Source organism: Ranitomeya variabilis, chromosome 5 (genome assembly GCF_051348905.1).
Source record: "Ranitomeya variabilis isolate aRanVar5 chromosome 5, aRanVar5.hap1, whole genome shotgun sequence".
Lineage (NCBI taxonomy): Eukaryota > Metazoa > Chordata > Amphibia > Anura > Dendrobatidae > Ranitomeya > Ranitomeya variabilis.
This window is the reverse complement of record NC_135236.1, coordinates 663,331,244-663,344,403: the sequence shown is the minus strand read 5'-3', so window position 1 is coordinate 663,344,403 and position 13,160 is coordinate 663,331,244. Positions and strand designations below refer to the sequence as shown.

At 44.9% G+C, this 13,160-nt stretch overlaps 1 protein-coding gene across 5 annotated transcripts; it reads left to right on the top strand.

Moving 5' to 3' along the window:
* The first annotated feature begins 218 nt into the window (after positions 1-218).
* On the top strand, positions 219-12,254 carry LOC143776821 (translocator protein-like). Of its 5 annotated transcripts, none has more exons than XM_077266581.1 (4): positions 219-316; positions 7,009-7,204; positions 8,000-8,138; positions 9,926-12,254. In XM_077266581.1, the coding sequence occupies exons 2-4, from the start codon at positions 7,023-7,025 to the stop codon at positions 10,094-10,096; spliced, it is 492 nt and encodes a 163-aa protein (XP_077122696.1). In that variant the 5' UTR covers positions 219-316; positions 7,009-7,022; the 3' UTR covers positions 10,097-12,254. The 5 variants fall into 5 exon arrangements, with proteins under 5 accessions (XP_077122696.1, XP_077122694.1, XP_077122697.1 ...); XM_077266579.1 differs by having other exon boundaries at positions 247-380; XM_077266582.1 differs by lacking the exon at positions 219-316 and adding an exon at positions 3,706-3,802.
* Positions 12,255-13,160: the final 906 nt, after the last annotated feature.

The window sequence follows — 13,160 nt, the reverse complement described above, 5'->3', positions numbered from 1 at the left end:
ACCTCCTCCTCCTGTACAATGACTGACAACACCTCTATATACAGTAGATAACACAGGATCCACCATTCACAATAGGTGATGTCACAGCTCACCTCCTCCTCCTGTACAATGACTGATAACAGCCCTAAATATAGCAGATAACACAGTATCTGTGTAAAAGGACGATTCCAGAATCACTGCTTCAGACTGTGGATTCTGTGTTCCATCTTTCCCCTCCCATAGCGGAAGTTGCACAACACTGAGTGTGTGGCATCGGGAGCATAGATTAGAGGACGGCGCTCTGCTGATTTTATAGGGAAGCTCTGTCTCAGCATAAGTAAGTGCAGGGGGCCTTTTGCATTTGCTGCGTTGTCTCATTTGGGTCCTGGCTCCATGGCGAGGTACTGTATATAGAGGTGTTATCAGTCATTGTACAGGAGGAGGAGGTGAGCTGTGACATCACCTATTGTGAATGGTGGATCCTGTGTTATCTACTGTATATAGAGGTGTTATCAGTCATTGTACAGGAGGAGGAGGTGAGCTGTGACATCACCTATTGTGAATGGTGGATCCTGTGTTATCTACTGTATATAGAGGTGTTATCAGTCATTGTACAGGAGGAGGAGGTGAGCTGTGACATCACCTATTGTGAATGGTGGATCCTGTGATATCTACTGTATATAGAAGTGAAATCAGTCATTGTACAGGAGAGGGAGGTGAGCTGTGACATCTCCTATTGTGAATGGTGGATCCTGTGTTAACACCTCTATATACAGTAGATAACACAGGATCCACCATTCACAATAGGTGATGTCACAGCTCACCACCTCCTCCTCCTGTACAATGTCTGATAACACCTCTATATACAGTAGATATCAGACATTGTACAGGAGGAGGAGGTGAGCTGTGACATCACCTATTGTGAATGGTGGATCCTGTGTTATCTACTGTATATAGAGGTGTTATCAGTCATTGTACAGGAGGAGGAGGTGAGCTGTGACATCACCTATTGTGAATGATGGATCCTGTGTTATCAGGTGTTCGCTGCACTTCTTGTTGTATGTACGAGTGGCATCAGCATAGCGGAGCCAGGAAGGAGAATGCACCCAGCGACTGAGCGAGCGTGGCCGGCACAGCCAGGAGCAGTGCGCATCTGCACACACACGGGGAAGTGTTTGCTCTAGGAGTGAGTGCTGTCAATCACAAACTAGGGCAGTCTTTGAGATGTAAATTGAGGGGGTGTAACTGTGCATCCAGCTCAGTCACGCCATGAGTGCACTGAAACTCCTCTGTTACAGTGGGGCAAAAAAGTATTTAGTCAGTCAGCAATAGTGCAAGTTCCACCACTTAAAAAGATGAGAGGCGTCTGTAATTTACATCATAGGTAGACCTCAACTATGGGAGACAAACTGAGAAAAAAAAATCCAGAAAATCACATTGTCTGTTTTTTTATCATTTTATTTGCATTTTATGGTGGAAAATAAGTATTTGGTCAGAAACAAAATTTCATCTCAATACTTTGTAATATATCCTTTGTTGGCAATGACAGAGGTCAAACGTTTTCTGTAAGTCTTCACAAGGTTGCCACACACTGTTGTTGGTATGTTGGCCCATTCCTCCATGCAGATCTCCTCTAGAGCAGTGATGTTTTTGGCTTTTCGCTTGGCAACACGGACTTTCAACTCCCTCCAAAGGTTTTCTATAGGGTTGAGATCTGGAGACTGGCTAGGCCACTCCAGGACCTTGAAATGCTTCTTACGAAGCCACTCCTTCGTTGCCCTGGCGGTGTGCTTTGGATCATTGTCATGTTGAAAGACCCAGCCACGTTTCATCTTCAATGCCCTTGCTGATGGAAGGTTTGCACTCAAAATCTCACGAAACATGGCCCCATTCATTCTTTCATGTACCCGGATCAGTCGTCCTGGCCCCTTTGCAGAGAAACAGCCCCAAAGCATGATGTTTCCACCACCATGCTTTACAGTAGGTATGGTGTTTGATGGATGCAACTCAGTATTCTTTTTCCTCCAAACACGACAAGTTGTGTTTCTACCAAAGAGTTCCAGTTTGGTTTCATCAGACCATAGGACATTCTCCCAAAACTCCTCTGGATCATCCAAATTCTCTCTAGCAAACTTCAGACGGGCCCGGACATGTACTGGCTTAAGCAGTGGGACACGTCTGGCACTGCAGGATCTGAGTCCATGGTGGCGTAGTGTGTTACTTATGGTAGGCCTTGTTACATTGGTCCCAGCTCTCTGCAGTTCATTCACTAGGTCCCCCCGCGTGGTTCTGGGATTTTTGCTCACCGTTCTTGTGATCATTCTGACCCCACGGGATGGGATTTTGCGTGGAGCCCCAGATTGAGGGAGATTATCAGTGGTCTTGTATGTCTTCCATTTTCTAATTATTGCTCCCACTGTTGATTTCTTCACTCCAAGCTGGTTGGCTATTGCAGATTCAGTCTTCCCAGCCTGGTGCAGGGCTACAATTTTGTTTCTGGTGTCCTTTGACAGCTCTTTGGTCTTCACCATAGTGGAGTTTGGAGTCAGACTGTTTGAGGGTGTGCACAGGTGTCTTTTTATACTGATAACAAGTTTAAACAGGTGCCATTACTACAGGTAATGAGGGGAGGAAAGAGGAGACTCTTAAAGAAGAAGTTACAGGTCTGTGAGAGCCAGAAATCTTGATTGTTTGTTTCTGACCAAATACTTATTTTCCACCATAAAATGCAAATAAAATGATAAAAAAACAGACAATGTGATTTTCTGGATTTTTTTTTCTCAGTTTGTCTCCCATAGTTGAGGTCTACCTATGATGTAAATTACAGACGCCTCTCATCTTTTTAAGTGGTGGAACTTGCACTATTGCTGACTGACTAAATACTTTTTTGCCCCACTGTACCTATGGATTAAAAGTTATTTTCACAATCACTGGTCCGGTATTAGGTATAGAGCTAGCATAATTTTTATAAGGGAGACGTCCCCTATATCATTGGTTAGTGTGAAAGGCATTTTGGGGGTGACAGACTCCATTTTAAGCTTGTTCAATAATTTCATGCAGCACCTTCCAAATATTACTATCCAGATTCTCTAACCCTAACGTTCTATGTATTCTAGGCAGCGCTATTGTATTAAAGGGAATCTGTCATCAGGTTTTTGCCACTTAATCTGAGAGAAGCATGATGTAGGGGTAGATATGCTGATTCCAGTGATGTGTCACTTACTGGGCTGCTTGCTGTTGTTTTGATAAAACCAGTGTTTTATCAGCAGGAGATTATCCCTGGAGGACTAGTAAATCTGCTGTAGGTAGTCCAGTCACGCCCCCACCACTGATTGGCAGCTTTCTGAGTACATGGGTAGAACTCTGCCAATCAGTGGTGTGGGCGGGGTTATGCAGAGCTCAGCAATCTGCAGCAGAGAAAACCGTGATTTTATCAAAATGACTACACGCAGCCCAGTAAGTGATACATTGCTGGAATTGGGCTCTCTGCCCCTACGCTATGCTGTAGATGAATGGGGTAGCAAAACATGCCTTTAATTTCAAACTTCACTATGTAGTGACTTGGGCGTATAGTATTTATTTATTTTTTTATATGCCTAGACGCTAATGGAACTTTTGGTTTTGGACATATAAAGATGATTCTGCCCTAAAAGTGCCAGTCTATTAGCTACAATACCGCTTGGGGCGCTTATATTTTAGATACTAAGGTAATTTGGTCATGTTGTTCTGCAATCTGGTGACCTCTATCACATTCTCTGCAAGGGCGGACTGCACGCCGATCCTCCGCACGCTGTCCACAAACTTTACCTGGTAGTGTATGCGGGTGAATATGCTTTTCTTATAATTATGTGGCTAAAATGGACCTGCTGGATATCTGGTGATGGACCCCTGAGGAAGCCACCTTACTGGCGAAACGTGCAGTGTTCTCGCATACCCTCTAATCCTCCTTGGCTTGATTGCAGTGTCCTTTTCGTTTCTATTTATGATTATTTTTATATTTATTGTCATATTTTATTTGGTTTATTATCTTGGACCTTTATATTTTGCATAGATTTTATTAGCACTTGTTATATTTTCTATGCCAGCGGGGTTTGAGATAGGATGTTTGTTTTACCCCCAATACTTATCATGTTGTCTTGAAAGTTGATATATTTAGTTTTAGGCTGTTTTGTTCTTTTACATTTTTTTTTTTTTTTTTTTTTGACACATGAATTATTTGTACTGATTCACTCAAACTATATTAAAGAGAATTTATCAGCAAGTTTTTAATATGTAATCTGACAGCATCATGATGTAGGGGCAGAGACCCTGATTCCAGCGATGTATCACTTACTGGGCTGCTTGCTGTAGTTTTGTTAAAAATCTCTGTTTTCTCTGCAGTAGATGTGGTGGCCTTCAGAATGCTGAGCCCTGTATAACCCCGCCCACACCGCCGATTGGCCACTTCCTATGTACACTGTCAACAGGCTGCCAATCAGTGGTGGGGGCGTGGTTGGACTAGGAGGCATGAGACACCTAGTCCTGAAGTGATAATCTCCTGCTGATAAAACACTGATTGTATTGAAACTAACTTGAGCAAGTGACACATCCATGGAATCAGACTCTCTGCCCCTACGCTATGCTGCTCTCAAATTAAACAGCCAATACCCGCTGACAGATTCCCTTTAATTGTTTCTTTAGTGTGCTGGACCCATTTTGCAAAAATAATGAATTATTCCCAGTTGGACAGAAGTTAACTGGAAAAAAATTGAACAAAAAATAAAAAAAGTGGTGAACATCCCCTTAAATATTAGGAAAACGTGACTGCTTTTAGAAACAGCGCCACCCCTGACCATGGGTTGTCATGTCTGGTGTTGTAACACAGCCCTATGGAAGAGATGCAGTACCATGCACAACCAGTGGTCAGGGGTGGCGCTGTTTATTAGACATCCTCAGAAACTAAACAGCTCGGAGTGTAAAAGTTCCTAAAAATGGCATCTAAATATGATTATAGAGCGTATGAATAATTATACCATTAATATGTAAGAGCTCACATCAGTGCAAGAGACACACGGACTCTTATCTCATGTACACGGCTCTTATCAAGGTCGTGTTCAGGAAAAACAAGTGTAATGTTGGACTTTGGTCTCCCTCTATTCGTTCCCCGACTTCTGGTCCTGGCCTCCCCGCAACGCCGTCTGCAGAGGGTTATCGACGAGGTAATAACGAGCATGCACCTCCATTATCATGTAGCATGCCGGGGCGTAAAACACGAGCACCTCGCCCACAGGCACCGCGGATGGGGGCCACAAAGGGAGGCATTATTACCGGAGGGGGCCACAAAGGGAGACATTATTACTGGAGGGGGCCACAAAGGGAGGCATTACTAATGGAAGGGGGACACTATTAGAGGACAGGGGCCACAAAGGGAGACATTATTAATGGAGGGGGGACACTATTAGAGAATGGGGGTCACAAAGGGAGACATTATTACTGGAGGGGGGCCACAAAGGGAGACATTAATACTGGAGGGGGCCACAAAGGGAGGCATTACTAATGGAGGGGGGACACTATTAGAGAATGGGGGTCACAAAGGGAGACATTGCTAGATGGGGGGAAAAAAGGGAGACATTATTAATGGAGGGGGGACACTATTAGAGAATGGGGGCCACAAAGGGAGACGTTATTACTAGATGGGGGGCCACAAAAGGAGACATTATTAATGGACGGGGCACTATTAGAGAATGGGGGCCACACAGGGAAGCATTATTAGTAGATGGGGGTCACACAGTTAATTATTATTAGTGCATGGGGGCCACAAAGGGAGACCTTATTACTGGATGGGGGCCACAAAGGGAGACATTAGTAGATGGGGGACATTATTAGAGGATGGGGCCACAAAGCAAGACATTATAAGTAGATGGGGGCCACACTATTAGGGAATGGGGGCCAGACAGTGAAAATTATTAGTAGATGGGGCCACAGAGGGAGCCATTATTAGGGGTGGGGGGCCACGAAGCGAGCCACTATTTGTGCACGGGGGCCACAATGGGAGATATTATTAGTGGACGGGGGACATTACATGCTCCTATTTCATGGGGTCACATAGAGATGTTACTGCTGTACGGGTGTCAGTGGGGAAGAGGTTGCTCCTGTATTATTTGGGCACAAGGAGCGGGGTGGCTCAGTGGTTAGCAGCACTTGCACTTTTGAGCACTGGGGTCCTGGGTTTAATTCCCACCAAGTACGACATCTACGTTGTGTTAGTATGTGGCGATGAGTGAGCGTGCGCGGGTGTTAGCGGAGTATCCTGGGCGTGCTCGGATCATATGTCCGGGTCCCCGCGGCTCCATGGTTGGTTGCCCGTTTGTTGCTAAACATGCAGCCGCAGGGACCCGGACATATTATTCTGGCACGTTCGCTCATCACTAGTTGTGCGCGCTCCCTCCGGTTTCCTCCCACTCTATAAAGACACATACTGATTGAAGTTTAGGTTGTGAGCCCCAATGGGGACAGAGATGATGACGTCTGTAAAAAGCTGCGGAATATGATGGCGCTATATAAGCAAGAAAAAAATAAATAAAAGCGGAACGTTATTACTGTACGGGGGCACAAAGCGGAATTTTACAATTATACGGGGGCTACAGAAGGGAACCTAAACTAATAACGTATGGGGGCCACAAGGGAGGACACTTATACAGTGAGGGGGCACAAATTGGGACATCACTACTGCAATATCTGCTATTTTGGGGCAGAATATAACAAATAGTGCCGCCATATAGTTGTCAGACACCCTTTGCGCACAGACGCTGTATACCGCAGACCGTACAGCGCGACTGATGATTGGTCGCTCCCATCTGGTTATACAACTGCTTACGAGAAGTTATATAAGATGAGTTCTACTGCGCCACCTGGTGGCCACAAAGTGTAAAACACAGGGATGAACATTCCATTATCAAGTCAATGAAGGAATTGATAGTTGTGTCATTTCCTATACAAACTCATGTTCACAAGTCTCTAGTTCATGAATTGTTTTTTTTTTTTTTTCAGGATTGTTCCCAACCATGACGCCCCCCTGGCTTCCAGCTGTTGGGTTCACCATTCTTCCATCAATAGGGAGCACCATTGGACAGATTGGGACAGACGAGCAAATGAAAACCTGGTTTGTGACACTTCGGAAACCAAGATGGGCCCCTCCAAACTGGGTGTTCCCACCAGTGTGGACGACTTTAAATACGTCAGTGGGGTGAGTGTGTTGTGAAGCTGGAGTGGGATCCACAACTGTAGGAAGAAAGACTGAAAGGGACACTGCGTGATTGTACAGGAGGAGGAGGTGAGCTGTGACATCCCCTATTGTGAGTGGTGGATCCTGTGTTATCTACTGTATATAGAGGTGTTATCAGTCATTGTACAGGAGGAGGAGGTGAGCTGTGACATCACCTATTCTGAATGGTGGATCCTGTGTTATCTACTGTATATAGAGATGTTATCAATCATTGTACAGGGGAGGAGGTGACCTGTGACATCACCTATTTATTGTGTGTTATCTACTCTATATACAGTTATAGTCAAATTGTTTGAGACTGACACAAATTTAGGTTTTCACAAAGGTTAGGTTTTTTGCTGCTTCACTGTTTTTAGATATATAATCTGATGATTCTACTGTCTCATCAGCGCTTGTAGTTTTTAACAATTTCTGTGTTTTTGTCTCTTTTTAAGAAATGGGATTGAGATCCCTCTTACAGCCTCCGGTCTGCTCTAATAATTCAATCACCATGACAGAGTGCTATCAGCTGCCTTGTCCTTGTTAACACTTTCCTCTGCACTAATGAGAAAAATCACTGAAATGGTGTCAGCAGGTCATTTTGTGGCAAGCAAAGTTAATAAATAGAAAAAGGTGGAAAACCCTTTCACGGCCTACAACGCAAATCAGACAATATAAATTTTCTGCCCGGACTATTTTTCTAAGGTTTTTTTTAGAATTTTTCTCTTTTAATATTCTACTTACCGTATGTTGATTTAATTTTTATCTTTTTTTCAGATACGGATCTTATTTGATTTGGAAAGAGTTGGGAGGATTTACTAAAGACGCCGTGGTGCCTCTAGGGGTATATGCCACGTACCTTGCCTTGGCCTGGTCATGGAGTCAAGTTTTTTTTGGTGCCCATAAACTCAAACTGGTAATTCTCAAAATTAATGTCTGAAATTCAGAGAACAGTTGGCGTCCGGTCACTAGGACAGGCCCTTTCAGTACGAGCAGGAGTTACACGACTCACACGGTGCCTCTTGGCAAAATTTATGTAAATGATCAATCACTAAAAAAATCCTTGTAGAGTAAGGGTATGTTTCCACGGTCAGGAAACGCTGCTTGTTTGACGCTGCGCAGAGCTGCAGCGTCAACCAAGCAGCGTCCAGATGTTCCAGCATAGTGGAGGGGATTTTATGAAATCCCATCTCCACTATGCGTGGAAACCCGCACGCGGCGGCCCTGCGACTACGGACATGCTGCGCGTCTTTTCAGATCGCAGCATGTCCGTACACCTTGCGGGGACGCAGCGTCCCCGCAAGGCGTATCACAGGGCGCTATGGGAGAGAGCGATGATCCCGGATGTGAAGAGTTAACACATCCGGCATCATCGCGTCCCAGAAAGGGGGCGGGGCTTAGTGCCGAGCGGCTTCGCCGCTGTGGCGATACCGCCGGCCATCCTGACAGTGGAAACATACCCTAAAACAGTAAATGGAAGACTGGGAGGAGAGAGAGGAGGGAGATGCAGCTGCAGGAGAGCATCATCTGGAGAACAAAGCACAACACTCACACCGATCAGCCATAATATTATAGCTACTGACCAATAAAGCACTTAACACAGATTATCCCGTGATTTGGCTCCTATTAAGGAGTGGGATGTATTAGAAATCAAGTGAATGGTCAGTTGTTGGATGCACGGAAAATGGGAAAGCGTAAGCATGTGAGCAAGAAAGGTCAAATTGTAATGGCTGGATGACTGGATTAAAGCATCTCCAAATTGTTGGGTCTTATGGGGTGTACCTGATACACTGCAGGTATTGTGGGGTGCTCTCCGTATACTGCGGATCTCGTGGAGTGTTCCTGGTATACGACAAGGCTCCAGGGGGGTTTGCGGTATACGGCAGGTTTTGTTGGGTTGTCCCTTGTAGTCCAAGGAAGAACTGTTGAATCTACGACAGACTCCGAGGAGTTACATGCAGAGCATCGCAGTTATGATAGAAAAGAGTCAGGGCATGCAGAGCATCACAGCTATGATAGAAAGGAGTCAGGACACGCAGAGCATCACAGCTATGATAGAAAGGAGTCCAGACAGGCAGAGCATCACAGCTATGATAGAAAGGAGTCCAGACAGGCAGAGCATCACAGCTATGATAGAAAGGAGTCAGGACACGCAGAGCATCGCAGTTATGATAGAAAAGAGTCAGGGCATGCAGAGCATCACAGCTATGATAGAAAGGAGTCAGGACACGCAGAGCATCACAGCTATGATAGAAAGGAGTCAGGACACACAGAGCATCACAGCTATGATAGAAAGGAGTCCAGACAGGCAGAGCATCACAGCTATGATAGAAAGGAGTCAGGACACGCAGAGCATCGCAGTTATGATAGAAAGGAGTCAGGAGACAAGGAGCATCACAGCTATGATAGAAAGGAGTCAGGACACGCAGCACATCACAGCTATGATAGAAAGGAGTCAGGACACGCAGAGCTTCACAGCTATGATAGGAGCCAGGACATGCAGAGCATTGCAGCATGCTGTGTATTTATAAACTGCTTGTAGTGCATTGTGAAGCTTTGGGTGGAATTTATAGTTTGGCCCACTTATGGATACAAGCCTCAAGCACTTTCATATAGCTGGTTGTTATGTAGGGTCATTTCAGTAGTTTGTGTATGGCATTGTGCTCATCTATAATTATTATTTTTTTTTTTTTTTTACTACAGGCATTTTTCCATTCCGTTCTGATGACCGGATGTGCAGCTGCTACGGTTGTCGTCTGGTGCCCCATTAATAGGACGGCCTCCTACCTGATGGCCCCCACTGTTCCTTGGTTGGTAATAGAAACTGTCTGGAGCTATCGGTTTTGGAAGGACAACCTAGACAAGACAAAATAGCAGTGATGATGATCAGAGTTCTTCCATAACTTTACTGATAAATGTATTGTTTTGCATTGGATTAAAAAAGGGTTTGTTCAGGGGTTTCCTGTTGAAGTGAATGGAAGCCGAGTTGCAATGTTCCAGCACGGCTACTACAGTGCACAGAGCTGTGATGTTCCAGGGCTGTACATTTTGTAGCCGCAAACAGCTGATTACCGGAAGGAACCCCCCAATAATCGGCCTCCCACCAATCAGATATTGGTGACCTAACCTACAGTCATGGCCAAAAGTATTGACACCCCTGCAATTCTGTCAGAAAATACTCAGTTTCTTCCTGAAAATGATTGCAAACACAAATTCTTTGGTATTATTATCTTCATTTAATTTGTCTTAAATGAAAAAACACAAAAGAGAATGAAGCAAAAAAACAAAACATTGATCATTTCACACAAAACTCCAAAAATGGGCCAGACTAAAGTATTGGCACCCTCAGCCTAATACTTGGTTGCACGACCTTTAGCCAAAATAACTGCGACCAACCGCTTCCGGTAACCATCAATGAGTTTCTTACAATGCTCTGCTGGAATTTTGGACCATTCTTCTTTGGCAAACTGTTCCAGGTCCCTGATATTTGAAGGGTGCCTTCTCCAAACTGCCATTTTTAGATCTCTCCACAGGTGTTCTATGGGATTCAGGTCTGGACTCATTGCTGGCCACCTTAGAAGTCTCCAGTGCTTTCTCTCAAACCATTTTCTAGTGCTTTTTTGAAGTGTGTTTTTGGGTCATTCTCCTGCTGGAAGACCCATGACCTCTGAGGGAGACCCAGCTTTCTCACACTGGGCCCTACATTATGCTGCAAAATTTGTTGGTAGTCTTCAGACTTCATAATGCCATGCACACGGTCAAGCAGTCCAGTACCAGAGGCAGCAAAGCAACCCCAAAACATCAAGGAACCTCCGCCATGTTTGACTGTAGGGACCGTGTTCTTTTCTTTGAATACCTTTTTTTTTCTCCTGTAAACTCTATGTTGATGCCTTTGCCCAAAAAGCTCTACTTTTGTCTCATCTGACCAGAGAACATTCTTCCAAAACGTTTTAGGCTTTTTCAGGTAAGTTTTGGCAAACTCCAGCCTGGCTTTTTTATGTCTCGGGGTAAGAAGTGGGGTTTTCCTGGGTCTCCTACCATACAGTCCCTTTTCATTCAGACGCCAACGGATAGTAGGGGTTGACACTGTTGTACCCTCGCACTGCAGGACAGCTTGAACTTGTTTGGATGTTAGTCGAGGTTCTTTATCCAACATCCGCACAATCTTGCGTTGAAATCTCTTGTCAATTTTTCTTTTCCGTCCACATCTAGGGAGGTTAGCCACAGTGCCATGGGCTTTAAACTTCTTGATGACACTGCGCACGGTAGACACAGGAACATTCAGGTCTTTGGAGATGGACTTGTAGCCTTGAGATTGCTCATGCTTCCTCACAATTTGGTTTCTCAAGTCCTCAGACAGTTCTTTGGTCTTCTTTCTTTTCTCCATGCTCAATGTGGTGCACACAAGGACACAGGACAGAGGTGGAGACAACTGTAATCCATGTCAACTGGCTGCAAGTGTGATTTAGTTATTGCCAACACCTGTTAGGTGCCACAGGGAAGTTACAGGTGCTGTTAATTACACTAATTAGAGAAGTATCACATGATTTTTCGAACAGTGAAAATACTTTTGTCCACCCCTTTTTTATGTTTGGTGTGGAATTATATCCAGTTTGGCTTTAGGACAATTCTTTTTGTGTTTTTTCATTTAAGACAAATTAAATGAAGATAATAATACCAAAGAATTTGTGTTTGCAATCATTTTCAGGAAGAAACTGAGTATTATCTGACAGAATTGCAGGGGTGTCAATACTTTTGGCCATGACTGTATGGATTGGCCATTAATATAGAAGTCCCAACAACCCCTTTAATGCCTTGCACCCACGTTTTGTACTGAATGCACACAGTTTATATTTAATTTTGCACTAACTGTATTAATAAAGAATCGCAAAGAATAAAACTTCAGTCTTGTATCGTGGACGTGAGCAGCGCTGGACAACCTCTTCAATGTTTCACGTCTATGGCATAGAAGCCTGCCGCCTCTTTCTCTGCCCTCAACACCTCTCTACATTACAGCCGAAGGCCGAGAAACGAGTTTCGACTACCTGATAGATGGCCGGCTCTTCTGATCTGAGGCCTCTAGATACCCTAGAGTAAAGCCCAGATCAGGAGCCTTGGCGGTCAGCCTGGATATAAGCAGGAGAAAGCTCCTGTCTCACTTCTGGCTTAATCGCAGCGAAAACAAATGGCCAAGGTGACTACAATCAAACTGTCCAACCCTTATCTATCTGACAGATGCGTCTTTAGGCACTCACACCTTACAATGTAGGAGAATAGTCCGATATATGTGGGTTCAGTCACGTGAGGGCCTTCAAAACCGGCGCAGAGGCTCGCACATTGTATCATGGCCCCCATACTGTATAATGTCCCTCATACTTTATAATAGCTGCCACGGTAGTCTCCACACATTATGAGGGCCATGCACAGTAGTAGTCCACACTGTGTAATGGTCCTCTCATTAGCTCCCACACTGTATAATGGCCCCCACTGTAGTCCCCACACTTTATGGTTGCCCCCTACAGTGGTCCCCACACTGTATATGGGCTCCCACACTCTATCATAGCCCCCACACTGTATAGTGACTCTCGTTAGCTCGCATTCTGACATTCTGTGCATGCGCTGGTGCCTCGGCCGTTCTGTAGACGTCAGGCTTAAAGCAACCTGTGGTCTACAAAATGGAGAGCAGTAGTGCCGGGAGATCGTGCCACCGTGCTCTACTGCAGAGCTTAAAGGGAACCTGTCATGTAAAGTAATGCTGTTAACCTGCAGATATGGGGTTAATCTGCAGGTTAACAGCGTTCTGACATTGTGTGGTGCCTGCACTGAGAGCCCCACTGCCGGGAGGAAATTAACTTTATTCCTCCCAGCAGTCTTCCTCTTCCAGTCATAGGGGCGGCGCCGGCCCTTTTTCAGTCAGCGCTCTGTGTATAGAGAGCGG